This window comes from Penicillium subrubescens, assembly GCF_028828155.1.
Source record: "Penicillium subrubescens strain IBT 31985 chromosome Unknown utg000004l_segment0_segment0, whole genome shotgun sequence".
NCBI classification, from domain to species: Eukaryota; Fungi; Ascomycota; class Eurotiomycetes; order Eurotiales; family Aspergillaceae; genus Penicillium; species Penicillium subrubescens.
This window is the reverse complement of record NW_026643154.1, coordinates 564,544-585,068: the sequence shown is the minus strand read 5'-3', so window position 1 is coordinate 585,068 and position 20,525 is coordinate 564,544. Positions and strand designations below refer to the sequence as shown.

Genomic DNA, 20,525 nt, shown 5'->3' with positions numbered 1-20,525 from the left:
TGGCCAGCGTTACGCTCTGCTCTGAAAATCCTCTTCTTCAATACTGGTCATGTCATTCATCGTGAAGTTAAACTCACCGAGATGGTTGTTCATGTGGCACAAGATTGGAGACGGATGTTTGCTCATGCTTCGATATCAGGGACTTCGATCACGATCTCAGTAAACTGGTGGTTCCAGATTGTTTCACCCCTTCGCATTTATCAGCATGGCAAATTTATTGACCTCGTTGTACGAACACGAGCCTCTATACTTCATAATTTATTCATTGGTACATTCTTGTAAGTCTGAAAAACTCTCAATTGAAATTACAAGACCTCATATTACCCTTTCACTTATGAGCGGGCGCCGGGAGCTGCCCCTCCCACTGCGCCTTAGCCAACTCAAAAAGACCATCGTCGCACAACATATCCCAGCCCGTAAGGGCCAATCCCTTGCCAGTAAAGATGGCTTCCTCGTGAGCTTCGTCTGTTCCAGCGGAAGCTGCAAAACTCGGGTGATGGGGGAAGGCCCCCTCTGGTGTCGGAATGGCGAACATAGAATGAAGTGTTGGTGCGACGTAGCTTACATTGCCTTTTCTGGTATCAACGATCTGGCTCTGAAGAACCGGGAACAGGGTATTTGAACTCACCAACATCGGATGAACCAGTCAGGACCTTATCGTACTTCGGAATGATTTTCTTTCCGTAACCTGCCATATGGCCTGTGAATCGCTCACACAAAGTCTCGTTTAGCACGATATCGGTGTAAAGACCCTCCCTATAGTTCCCTTGTTACCATCCGTTATGCAAAATCTTTTTCTTAAAGACTCACTCTTCAATTTTGACTGTACAGCCAGTCGTAATAGCCGCCCCCTCTATGCACTGTCGAACCTTGGCGATAAGCTTGTTGAGTCCTTGCAAAGTTGGGCTTCGAATTTGCCAGTAGGACTTTGTGTAAGCTGGAATTACATTGGCGACCTTTGGCACGTCCAGGAAGGCCCCGTGAATGCGCTCGTCTGGCAGAATATGTTGTCGCAGGGTCGATATTCCGTTGTATGCCTGGACCAGTGCGTCCAATGCGTTCACACCATCCCATGGATTACCTCCGGCGTGAGCATTCTTGCCGAAATATTCCACATGTAGCTCTTTTCGGGCATTCATCAAGACTCCTGCAACTCCATCGCTAGGGAGTCCAGCCAGATTTGTTGGTCCACCATGACTAGATAGGAAATATGAGGATCATCGAATCATCAAGCTGGGAGATTTCAATCGAGAAGCGGACTTACGACATCAAAGAGATATCAACCCCCTTATAAGCACCAGCATCGATCAATTTAGCCTTGCCTCCACCATTCTCTTCTGCGGGAGTGCCAAGTAGTTGGATTCTTCCTTTGACCCCATACTCCTTCTGCAGATGAGACAGTGCCAAAAAGGCTGCAATGCTGCTAGTGGCGATAAGATTGTGGCCACAGGCATGACCGATGTCTGGTAACGCATCGTATTCAGCGTTGAAGTTAACGAGTCGGCCTTCGGTGCCACTAATACATTCGAACGATGTATCTACTCCATAAGCATGGCGGGTAACTGTGAACCCTTGGCTTTCAAGGAAGTCACAGATTGCATCATGCGCCTTGTGCTCTTCATATGCCAGTTCCGGATTAGACCAAATCTACGAAGATTAGAGTTCATGGTCAGTCAGATGACTTCTAAAATTTAGTTTCCTGGGAAGAAGAATGGAGCCATACATAATGGTTCAGTTCACGGAGCTGCTTGGACACTTTCTCCAGGGCGTTGTCAATTGCAGCCTGGGCTTCCTTGGGAGGGATCGAGATAGTAGGGCCGAGAGCCATTTTGAAGTTCAAGAAGATGTAATCAGGGCCGGGAAGAAAATATTTTCTTTATGGCTGAAAAGAAAATTGCTTATTGTGATTGGAAAATTGTTGCAATAACTATGACCCTTCACTTGTATGCGAACATGCGCCTTTTATAGTTCTGGTTTACCGTCATCCCCAAACTGAGCTCTGGGGTAAACGGCATCTCAAAGCCGGGTTCTTGTATACGAGCATGCATAAATCATTGATCAAAGCATAAACAGTTGTTTTCATCAATTGACTCATTAACTATGTTTGGCCCTACTTAACTATTGGTGTTTTTGTGTCAACCGCCCAGTCCTCATAATCTTATCTTTATACGCGATCATGCGGTATAAGATAAGAATGACCAATGCGGGGCCAGCGATTAGAGTTTGAATTGCCGAAATCGATGCATTGACTTTAGGCTGACATCCGCCAATCGGCAACTCGAAATTTGCCGACCTAAATGATAATTTCCAAGCCTCACGAATTGCGTACTTCCCCTCTCACCCCCTCCTAAGCTCGCTTCACTTAGACCAATTGACAGGTTTTAATTTGCCGACCTCATATCCGTGTACCGAGTTATATTTTCTTATGCTCGCCTTATGCTCGCCCTCAAGGCTTTCCCGCGGGAAATCGAAGTTGTCTCACCCTGTCTGATAGGAAATCTCCTTGGATAAGAGAGATACCGCTTGAAATCGGGGCTTTATCGCATGTATCTTTTGTCTGAGGCCTATGCTTTATCGCGAGAAGCATCTCTATCTAAGTTACGCGTCGCAAACTCCGTGAGCGTGAGAGAGATTGGCTGTAGCTTGGCGCCTCGTAAGCGAGAGTTCTTGGTGCCAGGTCAAAGAGGGGATACGTATATCTTTGTTTATACTTTACCATTAACCAAAGTGGCATATACGTTCATCGAGTATAAGTTCATCGAGTAATCCATCTCCAGGCTATTTTGTTTCGCAGCAATATCACCGGACACTAAAATACCAATCTACTTTTCGCTTTGATCATCTCTCTTTTTACAATGAGTACAGCGCAAGAGCCGTACAATGACGAAAAGAAGAGAGTTGATGTCAAGGATGAGATAAACCAGGATGCCTCCGTTGGGGAGTATACTGACTTCACTCCTGAAGAGGAGCGTCGTGTCCTATGGAAGTTGGATTTGTTGTGAGTAATGCGCGTCCCTCTCACAAAAACATGAGGGATTCTAAGACTCATTGTAGTATGATTCCAACGATGGGTCTGTGCTATATGTTGCAATACATGGACAAACTTGCACTTAGCCAAGCAGTTCTTCTAAACTTGCGAAAAGATCTTGTCAGTGACACACCACACTACACTAACTTGTCAAATATTAACACCGTATAGCACCTTGTTGGCAATCAATATGCATGGTGCTCTGCAGTCTTTTACTTTGGTTATCTCGCATGGAGCTGGCCTACTTCTTATCTGATCGTGCGCCTTCCTCTAGGCAAATATCTGGCTGCGACTGTGTACGTTAAGAGGAAGCATCAACTCCAATTCCCACGCTAACTTTTTGATGTGCAGATTCTTGTGGGGTGGAGTTCTCATGTGTCATGCAGCCTGTCACAACTACGCAGGCATGGCTACTGTTCGATTCTTCCTTGGCGTTGGTGAAGCTGCCGTTGCTCCGGGATTTGGTATCATCACAGGAATGTTCTACAAGAGAGAAGAGCAACCCTCGCGGTAAGTATTTCTGTCAAGATACCAAAAGGACTACACGGTCCAGTGAACTGATGCCCTCTTTCTATCAGACAAGCAGCCTGGTTTGTTGGTAACTGTGTTGCTAATATCATTGGTGGTCTCGTTGCATGGGGAATTGGGCATTCTCCGTCAGCTCTTCAAAGCTGGCGTGTTTTGTTCCTCGTTCTTGGAGGAATCACTTCTGGATACGGCATCATCCTCGCCTTCATTCTTCCTGACTCTCCCGCCAAGGCAATCTTCCTTACAGAATCCGAACGGAGAATCGCAGTACAGCGAACACTGAAGAACAGAACCGGGGCTGTGGAGGCGACAGAAATATTCCAATGGAGTCAAGTCGCCGATGCTGTGAAAGACCCGCAGGCCTGGTGCTTGGTGTTTTACACTTTCTGCGTCAACCTTGCTAATGGTGGACTCACCAGCGTGCGTAATATTCACCCCAATACTTCCGGAGTCATTCCGCTAACGTCGAAATAGTTTTCCGCCATCATTATCACAGGCTTTGGCTATTCGCAGTTCAAGTCTTTATTGCTCCAGATGCCGATTGGACTTTCCCAGCTAGTTTTCCTCATAATCACCGCCACCATTTGCACATACATCCCATCATCACGCATTATGGCCATGATGTTGAACGTGACAGTCGCCGTTATTGGTATTGTTTTGATCTATACCCTCGATGACATCCACAAGGTCGTCAAACTCGTTGGCCTGGCCTTTGTTTCCGCATTCGCTGCCAATATCCCACTCAGTCTGAGTATTGTCACGTCCAACGTCGCTGGATCCACAAAGCGAAGCACTATTAGTGTTGCTATGTTTGCCGCTTACTGCGTGGGCAATATCGTGGGACCTCAATTCTTTTACGCTTCGCAGGAGCCGGTTTACTCGGTATTTGTGTCCTCAATACTTGAGATGTCGTACTTTTTACTGATACTTTATCAAATCAGAGCGGTATCGAAGCATCCCTGTGCGGGTTGGCTCTAGGTGTGTTCTTCTTGGGGTGCTTGTGGGTTTACTACACTTGGGAGAATAAGAGACGGGATCGACGAACTGGAGTGGTATCTGAGAGCCATGATGTTCATGATCTCATGGAAGAGCAGAACAATAAGACTGACAAGGAGATCTCTAGCTTCCGCTACACTCGCTGATGTATTTAATCATAACTATATATCCTAGTGACAAGCGATAGCCGGTGTAGGGGCTAATTACAACATCTAATGGTTCGAAAATTGTCCTTATCTATAGATTACAACATAGTTGCCACTTAAGATCGATCCCAGAGATAGTACATTAATCAAAAATGACAACATAAGCACAATCTACATTAATCCACATACAGAGTATGGAACACATAATAACCTTCAACTTCCGATGGAGAGCCGTTGTCGGCTTTCTTCCTCCTCGGTGGTTTGTTGAACCTTCTTCCTTGTTTTAACGAGCGGAGAAATTCTAGTCGCAATGATATATGTGCAAGCGGCAATAATGAAAAACTCAGGAAGCATAGTCATAATCAAATATAAGGTCGGGTTGCCCTTCATCGCGTTGAAAGCTATATTGCCAGTAATGACGAAAATGAGAGAGTAGGCAACCCGTATTGCAAGCAGCGGCACACAAAATGCAACACCGGCCAGGGCCCACCGTTCTTCCGCGAAATATTCAGCCTTATGAAGCCAGAAGAGAATAAAAATTCCAACCAGGTAGAGATATATAAATGCTAGCAAGGCTATACTTGCTCGGCTCCATGGTGTGGGGGCCAACGAGTGTTCGGCCTGCGTGACGGAGACCCAGCCGCCGATGGAAATGCCGATATCGATCCAGGTGACGATGGAAGGAATCCAGAACATGAGTTTCGCAACGATGGTGACAACTTTGTTTCTTTTCATAGAAGATTAGTAATCTCGCATTCTTGCCGCTTTGAGATGGCAATTCACTTACATTCTTCCAAGCATCTCTAGTAGGAGAAAGATAATCAAAATCATTCCCAAGGATTCACAGACAAATATCGCCGCCGAGAGTCCACGCGAGTCATTGTTGATAGTTGCCAGCTTGCAGCTAGCGCTGACTAGCTGGAGAAGCGAGAAAACCCCGATGCAAAAACAGCCTATCCGGCAAGTATACTTGAATCTGAGAAGGCGACAACTTGGGCTGCGGCAATCCCATCACGATACGTGAAAATTCCGTCACCAGCCATGCTACCACAGATCGAACGAGGTTTCAAGTGAGTTTCAAGCGAGGGAACAAGGGAAGTTACTCTTCGATATTGGAATTCGTCATCGTGGATACGTAGCAATAGTTTGTCGTCGCTCATTTGAGAAATCCAGTCGACTGTATGAAACTTCAGCGATTCAACACCAATCACTCCAATCAATTCTGGCATTCTTGCTTTATGCCAGTACTGAACTTTCAGACCAGCACAGAAAATTCTTGGCCTCGACTTGGCACATCTTTGATGCTAATTTTCATACAACCCTACGCGGCCTCCTGTTGGCCCGTTGTGACCCCCTTAAGGCTGACATTGGCGCTTTTTGGTAACTCTCGCGGGACCAGCGGCCCAATTTCTGTCCGATCGGACTGTTTAACACTGATCAGCATTTTGGCAGACTTTGCTGCGCCCCTAGGGCTCTGACAATTGTCGTGGGGGCCGTTCCGACACAATGGCTTGGCTTGTGGCTGGGGAAAGACTCCCAAATAATTTCGCCCGGGACAATGTCGCTAGGAATCAAGAATAACATTGGAATTGTTTTGACTTCAGACTTTCTTTCAAAATGGGAGGGGACAAAATAGAATTGAGGGGGGTTTTTTCTTCTATACGATACAAACAGAAGTCACTTTCACCACACAGCAAAACTTGTTTGAATCACCCTCCTGCAGCAAAGGGACTTGCAGCTCTCAGCTTCTGCCCAAAACGCCAAAGAAGAATAGGCGCAGGTATCCCGATTCCAATGGCCACAAAGGCCAAAACACTGTTGCCCCAGCCATACTTTAACACATCAAACATATAAGGCGCAAAGAGCGGGAAACTGAAACCAGCCAGAGACCGCAGAAACGCCGCGGCAGCAAGTGCACTCGCCGCATATCGTGTATAAGAGTCAACGATGTAGGTCTGAATACACTGGAATGCGACAATGTTGCCAATGCTGAAGATGCAAATACCGATATTGGGTGCAATCCAGTGGCAGTGTGTCTGTGCAGTCCAGCCGTAGATGAAAAGACCGACTGGATTGCAGAATGCTGCTACTGCCATCAAGGGGACTCGGAATTCCGGTCGACCAATATTATTGTTGCGACTTTTGAGATGCCGGTAGATGCGATCGATGAGTGGGGCGCAAGTTTGAGAGCCAAGCATGAAGCCTAGTCCCATGGAGATATAGTTGAGGCCGCCGATGCCGGCTGACTCGCCGTAGTATGCTTTGCTGGTCCACAGGGTTGGGAAAGTGGCCAAGGTCAGGTACATAGTCCCATAGACTGTGGTTGTTGATCAGCTTCTATGAATGGGGATACTGGCGGACAAAATTTCGTCACTTACCAATAGCCATGTACAAGGCCAAGATTTGCACAATGGGCTGCGTGGTCAGAAGCCGGAAAGGGCGAACCAAGGCTGTGCTGATGATCTTGCCAGGACTCTGGTGTTGTCGCTCGCTCTCGGTCTGGTAATTCTGATTTTCCGTCTCTTTGCGAAGCTTCTTCGCTTTGCTGCCCAGGATCGCTGGACCGTAGGTCTCCGGCAGGAAGAAAAACCCAGCGATCTGAATGAGCCCGGCGGTGATAGAAGTTGCATAGAAGACCCATCGCCATGTAGTATTTTCTGCAATAAAACCACCGGCAATCGGTCCGATCGCAGGGCCTAGCAGAGGAGCTAGGCCATAGATGGCGAGGGCCTTTCCACGCTCTTCAGGACGAAAACAGTCACCGAGAACACCACCTCCAATCTAAGAGTGTTCATTAGCCTATAGCATTAAATGACGAAGAATCTCTCACTCACTGCCAGTGGTGCACTTCCTCCAAGTCCAGCGAGGAAGCGGAACGCGATCATCTGCCCAGTTGATTTGGAGACGCCACATGCAACATTGAAGACAATGTAAAACAAGTTTGTGAGCTGCAGTATGATCTTTCTTCCATAGATCTCGGATAGGGGGCCTAAAAAGAGTGGCCCTACCGCATATGCCAATACAAAGGTTGACAAGGTCAACTCTAACAGTACGTCGTCTGTTATCTTAAACTCGACTGCAATACGTTCCAGGGCGGGTGCAACCATAGACGATGAAACCGGAGAGATAAATGTGAAAAATGATACGAGCACGGCGGCTCGCCATTTCTTCGTGGTTGGCCAGTTCTTGGGGTTGTCGGGGTCTTCAGGGCCATTCCATGTAACCTGGGGTTGTCGGTAACCGAGACTGATGAACGGGGGTGAGGTAGGTCTTACTAGTGTAACGTCCTTACTCTCTGCTCCTTTAGAGGGTCCTCCCGCAGTGGACTGCTTATGACCTGCTTCTAGGTCCACTTTTGGTCCACTGTTTGTGTCCTCTCGAGGGTCCTCCCCTTTAGCTGACTTCATAGTTGAGAGGCTGGTGAAACTAGTGATAGGGATCGGCTCTTCTGGGTTGGTCGCGTCGCCCCTGTTGCATGGAGCGGAATGTTGTGATGGGTACATTCCAGATCGATTCTTCACGGCTTTCTAAAATAGCACGGCCTTTGTAGATGTCACGCCAGACTGTGGTTTCTTTGATGGTTCTTCGGAATCCTGGTCGCATGTGGTGGTCATGAATCCTTGTTGGTAAGAAATCGCGTCAAGCATCGATGGCAACTACTCCGTACTTACGCTATATAGCAAGGCATAATCAACCCTTGGATAATTCACCGAGTGTTACCGGTACAGTTTCTGCAGCAATCGGGACGTCGCCAAACCGATATCCGGACAATATCGGGATATTCGGTGAATTCGGCAAACTTGAATTGTTGCAGCGAACACTGTAACCACACCTAGAAATGTGTACAATCAAGCTTTCTGGACTGAAAACGATCATTATCATCATGCGAGAATCGAGTGCTCTTGTGATTGGGGGCCATATTTCTCAACATGTCCATTTCTATACACCTCAAACTAGTTCCGGCGGATCATTGTACCCAAATAGTTGTCTATCCTCTGGACATCGCCCAGATCGGCGAGAATTCCAACATATCCATCAGGCCTAACGACAGCCAGTGCACCTTTGCTCGGATCAACTCCATAGATGCCGTAAACATCATCCATCTTATACCCACTGTAGAATGACATTTCCGAGTGTTGCTTCACCTCGCTTGGGATATCACTCCACACGAATTCCTTTGACAGGCGAGGATGGATAACCACCTGCTCTAGAACTGATTGCGGGAACTGAGAAATGATTGCACCAAGCTTAGTGAGTGTCAGAGAGGACGTTCCTTGCAGAACCAGGAGATCTGATGAAGTGAGGCACAAGATGCGGAATCGACCGGTGGATGCAAAATCTATGATTTCGTTAGCAATGCTTCGTATTTGAGAGATTGAGACATTTTCATACCGTCTTGAAGATCGCGGCGATAGCCATCTGCATGTCGAACGAGACGCACATTCAGCAGTCTTCGCCCCGGTCGCAGAATACCAGACAAATAATCGGTGCCACTGATTGGATTCTTGTCACCATCCAGGGCTCGGTCCACGGCGATATTCTCGGGATACTCAATTCCACAGCCGCTGGTGAAGCCGTTTCCTCGACTGAACACTTCAAGGAACTCTTCATGTGTTAAACCTTCAACACCATCTTCAGATGCTCCAATCTTTCCAGAGAACATGGAAGAGAATGCGCGGTCAAACTCAATCAGTTCTTGTGCAATAGTGTGGCGTTCAGTGTGATATGTGTCAAGAATCGGATCAGGTTGCCCTTGAGCGCCCTCTGGGGTCAGCCCGTGGATACTGTACGCCAATTTCCAGGCCAAGTTATAAGAGTCCATCATTGAAACATTCATCCCTTGGCCGGCCTGGGAATCGTTAGTTCACTTCGATCGACGTCTGAACATGATATCTTATACATACCTTGGGACTGTGTGTGTGGCAGGCTGGAGAAGAATAAGATCAGTATTGTAATCATCATGTTCCTCTGCTTGAATATGGACATACCATCTCCCGCGATGAAAACTCGGTTCACGCCCTTTGAATCCTTAACAGAAAACTTGTCCGTCACTCGTTGACCAATCTGGTAGGCTGCCCACCAATCCACCGCACCATCTGTTTTTGGGCGGATATAGTAAGGCCTGAATGCTGCTGCCGCATTATCGAATATGGTCTTTTCCGTAACTTGGCTGCGACGGGCTCTTGCATCAGCCGTCGGGGCGGCGATGGGACCATCCGTCGTTTGTTGATCACTGTCTGGCTTGACATCTCCAGGTACTTGCACATACAACCGTGTCAAGTAGTCACCGGTCGCAATGCGCTCACGAGGAATCACCATGACCGAGCCCGCCGGCGAGTGAATAGCACAGCGACGACGAATATCGGGGAAATCCGTGTCGACAATCAAGTCGACTACGCCCCAGATATGATCAAGCGATTCGCCCTCCAATTTAAGTCCCATGGAGCGTCTCACAACGGAGTGAGCACCATCAGCTCCTACCAAATATTTTGTTCGCACGGTTCGATGTTGGCCCTCAGTTTCTATTTCGGCAACAACGGGGAATTCTGCATCCACTTCCTCGTCGATTTTCACATCGATCAGCTTGGTATTGCGCTGCACGCCGCGTTTCGAGTAGCGAAGCAGATCTGTTTCCAGAATCCGCTCAATGCGGCCTTGGTGAATCGTGACTTCATGGGGGAATCGGGCAGGTACAGCGACGTCTTGGACAATTGAAGTGCGCTCGATGATCTTATCCTCGTCGTTCGAGGGGTTCCAGAATGCGACCTATTGTGAGTAAATTGTTAATACAAAGTCTTGTATTAGGCTTTTGGGCGAAATATTACCTGCCACATCTGGCAACCCTCGGTGAGAATCTCATCTGCCAGGCCTAGCGACTTCAAGGTCTCTAGAGTCCGCGGTTGAAGTCCATCGGCCTGCCCAGACTTTAGTGTTGTCGACTTGGCGTCGACACACAGCAATGACTCGTCGCTCAGTCCGTATCGCGCCAGTAAGAGCTCAAGCATGAGTCCTGCTGGACCAGCCCCCACGATAACAACCTCATATCTCTCAGTCTTTCCATCCGGTTGTGGTTTTGGTGTGAGACGTGGTAGTGGGGATGCAAAAGAAGGAAGGACGCGTAGCTCACGCGACGCGGCTGCATATTCGGTGAAGACGGGCATGGCGGCTCTCAAGTGGTTCCTATCGTGTACTTGAGCCCGGTTTATTGTTTAATGAAAGTACCAAATTTAAGGTCAATAATTTACATTTTGGTTTCATGGGCACGATTGACCATTTATTCAAATCTCCACGACTGCGTGGTGGGTGCAATTCGACTCTACAAATACTTGGTAAATGGCGGGGAATAGAGGAGAACGGTCCGTGTGGGCAAGTATGATGCATTTCCGCAATGAATCCATGGGTCTGATGGATCAAAGTATATAGAATAAGCCAATAGGAGGTGGAGGTCGATCAGAGAGCTGGCCACTGCTTGGATTGGTGAGCTTCTAGTAATCGTTCAGTAATACCCGTAGTCTCATGGCTGAGGCTACACTGGGGCCTTCGGGGGGAGTCCGCATACGCAGATTGGCTCAACAGCGCCAAAACTCGGATTTATGGATCCCATGATAGGCGTGATTCCTTGCCTCCACGATCATAATTCCGAGTTAATTTTGGAAAATAGCATTCAAACTGTCCAGTGCGCAGAGAACATAGTGGGACCATGTTATGATCGAAATTGTTTACAGTTGTAGTACAGTTGCATCACGCCTGTACGTGCATACCTACAACTACTATCTAACACCCAGTACTCGCAATTTTCCGATCACAATCAGATAATTGCTTACTTGGAGATTCGATGCCTCACATATTGGGAGCCGACCGACCTGATCATCAGAAATCAAAACTAAAGGGGGCATTTTGACAAGACCTCACAACATTGAAGCACCATTTGGTCGCAGATCTAATTGTTATTACGTATGGAATCGCAATTGGACTCTGATCATGGGGACCAGGTATCAAGAACCTTGTTTGACCAGTGCTTGTCTTGGGCGACAGCAAGATGGTAGAAGCTGGTAGGATCAGATAATGCAAATGCGAAACATCGAAAAAATTGGAATTCTAGCAAAAAGCGTGATGCCAGCAAAAGTCGTGATCCGACGAAAAATCGTGATCTGACGAAAAACCCGGATGATCAAGAATCTCTGTTGACTACTGCTTGACTACTGCTTGACTTGCACGACAGCAGGATAGCACGATAAAGCCCTCACTGTACTTTGTCAGAGTGATATGTCTTCAACCGGGCGAGAGTAGATGCACATAAAATTCTTTTGCGCCCCTTTGAAATATTGAGCGAATCACACTGCCTTTCAGAGTGAACGACCGCTCACTGATGATATACAATATTTTGAACAGGTATAATCCATATCTTATATGAGTTTGGGTGCAATATCTATGTGCAATTCCTGTAACTGCCCGATGGTAACTCTTCCCTAGTGTAAGATGCATGAAATGACGACAAATACAATTCAAGTGCAGCGACTTCTTCCTTTTTTGTCCAGATGTAGAGTGATATTCGAATCGACCCTCAATCTGTGATGCTTAGACCGGTTTGCTTACCGTGGAATCCCCGGTTCCTTGTCCAGGTCATTGTTAGGAACGCGGCGCTGTGAAGACATAAGGTATCTTCGCAAGTCTACTCGTGTGTCGGCACACCACCGATTATGTTTTTATTGCCTTGACTGAAGACTCAAATTTGCCCGGCTTGGTGTATAAGAAACCCTATTTTTTGACATCCAACGCCATGTTTGAGTCCTAGGCGGGGTCCTTCCGTGGGCTTGGTCATAGTGCCGAGTGTCCCCGATAAAGTAGTACCATAACTGTCCTGTGGACTATTTCCGCGCTCATACAAATTCCTAGCCAGTCGCATTAGTCAATATTACACCAAATCAGGCACCTCGGCAATTAGTTTCGCGAATCCGGCAGTGTGGGGAAATTCAGTGCCGAGTTGGCGTAAGTCCACATGATCATTCAGCCAGCGGGAATCAATATCGTCCACTCATTGTACGGGTCAGACAGACGTCAGGCTGATTATTCCGGTCCAGCCGACAGTCACAGCCTATGTTGTTGATCAGCCTGTCCCTGGGCTCCATAATAGGCGAGAGGCTACCCCGTCCCCCCGCGTTTCGAGCCCTGTGGGGGTGACCTCCATGGGGGATTCCCGGGGAGCCATTCACTTCAAGGCAGCGCCTCGTGCTCCCGGCCCCCCCTCCGCCTAGTGACCAGAACTGTGGATACGAAAGGATGTGGACATGTCAATAGTGCCTATATCCGAAAACTGTGGATCTTCGAAGGGGGATTTCCTGTAACCGAGGGATATTCAAGCTGAGTGAGACCGGGGAGGAGGCTTCGATATACTTTGATTTTCTGGTCAGTGACCAGATTAGGCTTCGGGGTGTGTACTGCTCCAGGACGGTCTGTATATCCGGTCGAAGGATCCGACGAGGTGGGAGCCTATAGGGGTATTGACTCTTGGAATGGCGTGGATGACTTATAATTCGGTAATGGTCCGCCTGTAGCATTCAATAGCCTGTTTGGCGATTTAGATCATCGAAGATTCGAGCCAGAAGGCCCATCTATACTTCTATTGTCCTCGCTTGTTGCGTTCATACTTTTTGAATCATCCACAGCAGCCATGAAGCGTCTGTCGCGAGTATTCAGTGGTAGTCCTAAGCCCGTTCCCGAAAAGGAAGAGCCTCAACAGACCCCCAAAACTATCATTGAAGGTCGGTCTGTGGATGAAGGCAGACCCTTGAGAGTTGTGGTCATTGGCGCTGGTATCTCGGGCATTCTCGCCTGCATCCGGTTTGTCCAGAGAATTCCAAATCTTGATCTGTGCATCTATGACAAGAACGCGGATATTGGAGGAACTTGGGTTGAGGTTAGTTTCTCTCTGTGGGTGTTATGAAATTGCCTTTCATGAACTATTCATGGGCCCTGGAGGTATTTGCAGAATTTGACTGACGGACGCTGCTTTTAGAACCGGTACCCAGGCTGTGCATGTGGTATGTGACCTGATATTGTTTCGGCATTTGATGCCTTGTAATTCTTTACTGATTCGATGCTGATATTCACTGTTCTTGGGTCAGATATTCCCGCACACACCTACCAGGCTACCTTCGAGCCCAACAAGGAATGGTCTTCATTCTATGCCACTTCACCGGAGATTCACCGATACTGGAAGCGGATTGTTGACAAGTATGGATGCATGAAATACATCAAGTTGAAGCAGCAGGTTGAAGGGGCCACCTGGGATGAAGAGAACTCAAAGTGGCATGTTCAAGTCAGTACATGGGTCCGGGCATCGGAATATAGGTGACTGACTTTGCTCGCATCAGATCCAAGACATGGATAGTGGCTCAACGTATAGCGACCAAGCTGATGTTCTCATCCAAGCGACTGGTGCTCTCAACAACTGGAAATGGCCAAATATCCCTGGTCTCCATGACTTCAAGGGCAAGCTGCTGCACAGTGCCTCTTGGGATGAGGAATATGACTATTCGGTATGTTCAGTCTTAATCGCACAAAAAGATTGCTTCTGACCCTTGTACAGAACAAACGGGTGGCTGTGATTGGAAACGGTTCCAGTGGCATTCAAATTGTGCCCGGGATGCTTCCGAAGGTGACCCATATTGATCACTATATTCGCAGCCGGACCTGGGTTTCTCCAACTTTTGCGAGAGAGCAGATTGATAAACGTGGCAAGGGACTAGAGAACTGTAAGCCAACTTGATCTGTCAGCCGTGACTTTCTAACTTCTGGCTTTAGATAACTTCACACCGGAGGACATTGAGACTTTCAAAAACGACCATGAAGCTTACCAGAAATTCCGTAAAGGTAAGTCGAGATCTTGATGAGTGGCGGTCATGCAGCGGTCTAACTGTATGAATAGAAGTGGAGCTCGAGTTGCAGTCTATCCATGGGGCCACCCTCACTGGTCACCCTATGCAAGTGGGAGCCCATGAAGCCTTTGTCACAAATATGAAGCGGCGCTTGACGAACAAGCCTGAGCTTGCGGATGATCTTATTCCTTCATTCCCGCCAGCTTGTAGACGCTTGACACCGGGCCCAGGCTATCTCGAGGCTTTGACGGATGAGAAGGTTGATATCATCAAGTCTGACATTGTCAAGGTTGACGCGACAGGTATTCTCACAGCAGATGGTCAGCACCGAGAGGTCGATGCAATTGTTTGTGCTACCGGGTTTGATACAACCCATACTCCACGATTCCCTATCAAGGGACGAGGTGGACTCACTCTGGCGGAGCGCTGGAAAAAGACTCCCGAGACATACATCTCGGTCGCAACCGATGGGTTCCCCAATTACTTCATCTCCCTCGGGCCCAACGCCGGCCTGGGAGAAGGTAACTTGCTCATCTTGATCGAAAGGGAGATCGATTACTTCACAGAATGTGTGAAGAAGATGCAACGCGACAACATCCGCACTCTGGCTGTAAAAGCCGACGCAGTCCGGCGTTTTACGCAGTATTGCGATGAATACTTCGCAGGCACCGTCTTCAGCAGCAAATGTCGAAGTTGGTACAAGGGTGGTACTGAAGATGGGCGCATCATTGCACTATGGCCTGGTATGGTAACAATCTTCGGGGGGTTTTCTCGCTACATTTACTAACTGGAACTAGGGTCCTCCCTTCATGCGATGAAGGTATTCGCAAATCCCCGTTGGGAAGACTTTGACTATAAGTATGTCAACGACAATCCGACCGGGTGGTTTGGAGATGGCTGGACCGAGAATGAAAAACATGACAAGATTAATGTGAATTATCTTGATGATGATCAGATTGATTTCCCCCAGCCTGTGCAAGTATAGAAGGGTCGATCTCGGAGAGAAAGTCAGGTTTTGGCCGGAGGGGGGGCATGTGAATTTTGGACTAGCTAATTAGAAGTTGAACGAGACATTCCCCAACGCATATTTAGACCAGGTACTCAGGATGAAACGGTGAAACTACTGTCTGTAGCAATGAACGCGGGTGATAATCCAAAGTAGTATGGTTAGGATGCCACTGTAGCGAAAGGTGTGGTGGAAAACTCCCCGTTCCTAATCACGAGGGAAATCTATAGGTCTGAGAATACTCATCTGTTCGGTAATAATGGAATCAAACGATCAATATTTGTCAGGATCGTCTCGTGGAAGCAGGATCATTGCCCGATTTGGTGGCGTACCTAATTTATAGTCCATCGATCTGGATCCCTGCCCGGTGGAGCTGCAAAAAGCGGAGGTAGATAACAAGGTGGTGATATCATCAGTTTACAATACCATACCACTTAGAGTACTCGCCCCGAATGCCCAAATTGCAGCCACATGCCGCGTTTCCCCATACATTTCGGCACTAAAGGGAAATCGACACTACCGATACAAATACACCGGCAATACCACCCACCCCCAAATGATCGCCCTCAGTCGTCTTTCTCCTTCTCCCCCCAGACTCTTTCGCTCCTTCACACTCTCGTTTACCCCGGATCTCCCCTTCCTCCCCGATGGACCAACATGAAGCCCGCCGAGAAGCACTTTCGCTGCACTATCTGTCAGCGGGGCTTCACGCGCATTGATCACTTGAAGAGACACCATCTCAGGCGTATGTTTGCCCCGCCCTGCAGGTTCCCCGATTCGCTGCTCAGTCTAGACAGATTCTGGCCAAAAGCCCTATTCATGCGTGTTTTGCAACGAGTCTTTTGCGCGCTGGTATGTCCACCATCGTCTATTTCTATGGTATCATTTCAAGCTTACCTGTATCTAGCGATAACTTGCGCGACCACTATACAGATTGCAGCCAACGCGGAGATCGCAAGATCCCGGAAACGGGCCAACGAGGCCGGCGGCGACATGCATGTCAATCGGTAAGCCGGCTCAGTCCTTCCGAAGCCCCAAGATCGACCTCCCGGGGTTTCCTAATAGTTTTTAACATCACCATAGTGCACTGCGATGAAACTCCGCTGCGATGGTAATACCCCGTGCGAGTCTTGTGTTAAAAGAGGCTTCATGTGCACAAATCCCAAAGGGCCGAGTCCAAGTGCCAGTGTCGAGGATGGTAGGGTGCGAAGAACATTGAAGTTGTAATCAGGACTGATTGGATCCAGGGAAAACATCGCCGAACCCCCAGATGCCTCCAATTTATAGACAACCCTCGGATCGCGGCTCGATTAAATTTCTCCTGAACGGCGGCACCGATTCATTTACCGAAGGCTTTCGGCTCCCTCCTCGCAATGATCGGGAAAGAGGCATGGCATATCACAATCAGACTGCGCTGGAGGAGGCAAACACAAACGGGGAGATCTATTCACCTTTCGATATGCAAGGCGACCGGACCGATTTCTCTCCAGATTTCGTGGAGTCCGATCCTGCGAACCTACAATTCTTCCAAGACACGTTTCTAGATTTCTTCAATGGGCCTTTCGGTGACAGTCAGAAATCTGCGGAGAGCCCGTTTGCGGGACAGGTCGTATATCCAGCTGGATTTGTACCGGGGCAGGATGGCAATCTGGCCTTACCAGCAGAGCAAGGAATCTTTGAGCCCGAGCGACCATTCGCAATGGCTCTGATTCAATCGATTCTAGCACGAGCATGGACAGTGCCTTTGGATCCGAAGGCACAAGAAGAGATATCAACGAACCTCAGCTTTCTGCTGACCACAACACGCATACGCAAGTTTGTGTCGCTCTATTTTAGATACTGGCAACCCAGCTGCGCGATGATTCATATTCCGACATTCGACCTAGAGACAATTGCACTGCCTCTGCTAGCTGCGGTCACATTCTTCGGGGCTATGTATAGCCCTGATCAAAGGGAGGCGTACGCGGCAAAGCGGCTGCTCGATTTTGCCGAGCTGTTCATCTTTTCAAGTCACATATACTCGCCGGAGACCGAAGTTGCAAGCATTTTCACTGGAATTCGAAGTGCCGAGGATGAAGCAACGGATTGGATGAAGTTTCAGAATTTCCAAGCTGGCTTCATAATTACAGTTGTACAATACTGGGCGGGAAGTCGATCATCCAAGAATCGTGCGATGGAGAATCGATTTAGTGAAGTCGTCAAGGTAGGCTCAAAGAACCGCCATGACACCCCGAACAGGATCTTACTGTTAAACCAGGTCGCCCGTCGCCTAAACCTTGTCAAGGTCAGGCATACACCCAACGAGGAGCAATTCGAAGAGCAATTATGGATTCAGAGAGAGTGTCGTATTCGGTATGTAATTCATGGTGCTCGTCTCTGATTTTCCATCTAACGCTATGTAGAACGATAAGCATTATATCACTACTGGACTGCGCGTTCTTCTTCTATCAAAATTATCCGTGCCGCTTGACGCACGCAGAGATAGAATCTGAGCTACCCTGTGACGAGGCACTTTTCCGATCTCCACATCCGTTTCAAGATCCCAAATTTCGCTTTTCTCGCGAGATCACCATATATCAGGCATTCCAACATATGTTTGACTTGCCTACGCAAGACGGCTCGGGGGCATCGCCACCGTCTTCCAAAATAGATCTTACGGTCCTGGACATGTTCATTGTCATTCATGGTGCGCGATATTCTTCAAATTTTCCTGTAGCAGGCGATACTAATTGTCCATCTCGCAGTACTGTTCGCTTTTATCAATACGCATATGACGCTTGTGGGGCTACTCAAACGCCAAGCGCTTGTCATCCAAGCTGCCCAAAATGAAGGTAATTTGGGCAAGAGCATGATTCCCGAAGATTCGATTTTGAGTTCAATTCGCACGGCCTTGAATCGCTGGCGCGACTACTGGGTTGCGTTACGCAACCAAGTATCTAATGACGAATGGGCGTCGATGGGCTTCTACAAGAACGGGTACAATTTCTGGCTCGTGTCTCAATTGCTCATCACTAAGAAGGACGCCGTCGATGTGATTATGCAAATGGAAGTGCATTGTGAGGATAAACTGGAGAAATTGAAGGTATTGTTGCAGGACGAATAATATAGATTATGAAAGGGTTTTCTGGAGTGGGATAGATCTGGACGATGATCCAGCGGATGGCGTTTTGTGGTCTTTTTTCTCTTCCGCCTTATGTTTCTTTGGGGAATGGGCTTTGGGCTGGTCAAGGTCCTGGCGTTCGGAACAGTCATTATATCCTGGGCTCCCTACATTTTTGGACCCCTGCGCTCCTCTATTGTTACTTTATCTACATTATCTCCTCCCTTTTTTCTACATGTTTTACGACCGACTCTCCGGGCTGATGCATTGCAGCGGGATGGCTATCAGATCCCATGTGTTCAGTATTTACTGTGATGCAACGGAAGATGTATCTACTATAATCATTTGAAGATGGATCTCATTGAAATACATACGTATCGCATAAATTATGCGCTCATGCGTATCCCAAGTTCCAAAAGGTTTCTATGTTCTTGCCGGTATCCTCATCCACATACGCCGGAGGCTCCGCAAAAGTAACATGCTCACCGTGTACTTCAGCAATTTTACCAGTCAACGATTCATCCGCCACAAATTGAGCCACTGCCTTCGTAGCAGTTGACATTGGTGTGATGATCATAGGCTTGAATAGATCAGCGCTTGGTGCGATATTGGTTTCTACTCCGGTTAGTCGAGGATTTAATGCTGGACTTTGGAAATAACACACCGATGACAGCTGGAGCCAATGCATTGATGCGAATCTTGTCTTGCTCGAGTCGACGAGCTAAGGATCGCACAAGCCCGATCACACCAGATTTTGTGCTTCCGTATAGTGGTGCGACTGGGAATGGGTAGAGACCAGCATTTGATGCAGTGCAGACGATCAAGCCGTTTGAGGCGGATGGGTCGCTTGTCGCGTTCTTATACATGTAATAAGTTGCCAGATTGACAGCTATTAATGTTTCTTAGCAAAAATCACCGTAGATCTCGGACGAAAGACTCTCTTACTGTATATAACTCCCACCAGATTCACATTCATTGTTGTGAGATTCGGCTTGACGGGTCCAGCTTCCCCCTTTGCAGGTAGCAGGTTTCCCTCCTTGGAGATTCCGGCATTGGCGAAAACAATGTCAATGCGTCCTTTTTCAGCGTATATCTTCTCAAAAGCCGTGGCTTGACTATCCCAGGATGAGACATCGCATTGTTCAAAGGAAACGCTCCCGGATGGAAACTCGGTTTGAAGTTGTTGTAGGACTTGGGAACCGGAAGTAGCGTTGACGTCAAGGATGGTAATGTGAGTGTCTGGCTGCGTGATAAAGTGTCGGGTTATACCAAGGCCAATGCCCGAGGCGCCTCCTAGGTGAAATCAATGATGCTGTCCGTTCGACTCGCTCGTAACAGGGCACACTCACCAGTGACAACGATGCTTCTCATTTTGATACACTACACTTGCTAGAATTCACAGATGTACTGTATTGCTAGAGTGCTAGAGTCGCCTATAATCTATGGAATCAACTTCTGCGTCGGCAGTAGATGCCTTGGTGTTCCAAATTTCCCCTCCCCCATTTTCCCCACACTGTTGTGCTGGGGTGGAGCAGGGGGATTTCCGGAGTCCGAGCAAGCCGCTGATCCATACTTACAGCCACAAGGACAGTTCATACTTTTTGTATTCCTGTATACGAGTATGAAAGACAGTCTTTCATCCAATAGCCGTTTAACATTTACCCTTAGATAACTATCTGCTTCTCGGCCGGGTTCCAGTGTGTCCCCAACGTGCTGGTGCTAGGTAACTGCCGTATCCCGCATGCTGACGCAGAGAAGAGTGCGGAGTTATGCCTTGACTTTTTTCATGTATATACCGAAATGTAATGCGTAACTTGTAAGAAATGATTTGTCTACGGCAGGT

General features: G+C 47.9%; 8 protein-coding genes across 8 annotated transcripts; 3 read left to right on the top strand and 5 right to left on the bottom strand.

Annotated features, from left to right (window-relative positions):
• Window positions 1-328: 328 nt before the first annotated feature.
• Window positions 329-1,828, bottom strand: N7473_005303 (M20 family metallopeptidase; the record flags this gene model as incomplete). Its single annotated transcript, XM_057151243.1, has 5 exons — window positions 329-570; window positions 629-756; window positions 811-1,197; window positions 1,265-1,647; window positions 1,724-1,828. The coding sequence occupies 5 exons, from the start codon at window positions 1,826-1,828 to the stop codon at window positions 329-331; spliced, it is 1,245 nt and encodes a 414-aa protein (XP_057009048.1).
• Window positions 1,829-2,855: 1,027 nt separating this feature from the next.
• Window positions 2,856-4,698, top strand: N7473_005302 (uncharacterized protein; the record flags this gene model as incomplete). The annotated part of the gene is made up of 7 exons (XM_057151242.1): window positions 2,856-2,998; window positions 3,055-3,148; window positions 3,200-3,324; window positions 3,380-3,538; window positions 3,607-3,976; window positions 4,031-4,438; window positions 4,498-4,698. 7 exons carry the CDS (start codon window positions 2,856-2,858, stop codon window positions 4,696-4,698), a joined length of 1,500 nt encoding a protein of 499 aa, XP_057009047.1.
• A 213-nt stretch (window positions 4,699-4,911) lies between these two features.
• N7473_005301 (uncharacterized protein) lies at window positions 4,912-5,927 on the bottom strand (the record flags this gene model as incomplete). Its single annotated transcript, XM_057151241.1, has 3 exons — window positions 4,912-5,425; window positions 5,486-5,612; window positions 5,669-5,927. The coding sequence occupies 3 exons, from the start codon at window positions 5,925-5,927 to the stop codon at window positions 4,912-4,914; spliced, it is 900 nt and encodes a 299-aa protein (XP_057009046.1).
• Window positions 5,928-6,407: 480 nt separating this feature from the next.
• Window positions 6,408-8,105, bottom strand: N7473_005300 (MFS transporter; the record flags this gene model as incomplete). The annotated part of the gene is made up of 3 exons (XM_057151240.1): window positions 6,408-7,015; window positions 7,077-7,479; window positions 7,533-8,105. 3 exons carry the CDS (start codon window positions 8,103-8,105, stop codon window positions 6,408-6,410), a joined length of 1,584 nt encoding a protein of 527 aa, XP_057009045.1.
• Window positions 8,106-8,651: 546 nt separating this feature from the next.
• Window positions 8,652-10,859, bottom strand: N7473_005299 (putative phenol monooxygenase; the record flags this gene model as incomplete). The annotated part of the gene is made up of 5 exons (XM_057151239.1): window positions 8,652-9,037; window positions 9,091-9,547; window positions 9,603-9,625; window positions 9,687-10,464; window positions 10,524-10,859. 5 exons carry the CDS (start codon window positions 10,857-10,859, stop codon window positions 8,652-8,654), a joined length of 1,980 nt encoding a protein of 659 aa, XP_057009044.1.
• A 2,510-nt stretch (window positions 10,860-13,369) lies between these two features.
• Window positions 13,370-15,561, top strand: N7473_005298 (flavin-containing monooxygenase; the record flags this gene model as incomplete). The annotated part of the gene is made up of 8 exons (XM_057151238.1): window positions 13,370-13,615; window positions 13,715-13,739; window positions 13,824-14,017; window positions 14,073-14,237; window positions 14,288-14,453; window positions 14,503-14,571; window positions 14,627-15,319; window positions 15,374-15,561. 8 exons carry the CDS (start codon window positions 13,370-13,372, stop codon window positions 15,559-15,561), a joined length of 1,746 nt encoding a protein of 581 aa, XP_057009043.1.
• Window positions 15,562-16,239: 678 nt separating this feature from the next.
• Window positions 16,240-18,685, top strand: N7473_005297 (uncharacterized protein; the record flags this gene model as incomplete). Its single annotated transcript, XM_057151237.1, has 8 exons — window positions 16,240-16,327; window positions 16,380-16,434; window positions 16,490-16,589; window positions 16,666-16,780; window positions 16,830-17,785; window positions 17,840-17,934; window positions 17,985-18,268; window positions 18,327-18,685. 8 exons carry the CDS (start codon window positions 16,240-16,242, stop codon window positions 18,683-18,685), a joined length of 2,052 nt encoding a protein of 683 aa, XP_057009042.1.
• Window positions 18,686-19,076: 391 nt separating this feature from the next.
• On the bottom strand, window positions 19,077-20,053 carry N7473_005296 (putative short chain dehydrogenase/reductase; the record flags this gene model as incomplete). The annotated part of the gene is made up of 4 exons (XM_057151236.1): window positions 19,077-19,297; window positions 19,347-19,571; window positions 19,628-19,975; window positions 20,032-20,053. 4 exons carry the CDS (start codon window positions 20,051-20,053, stop codon window positions 19,077-19,079), a joined length of 816 nt encoding a protein of 271 aa, XP_057009041.1.
• Between the last annotated feature and the right edge of the window lie 472 nt (window positions 20,054-20,525).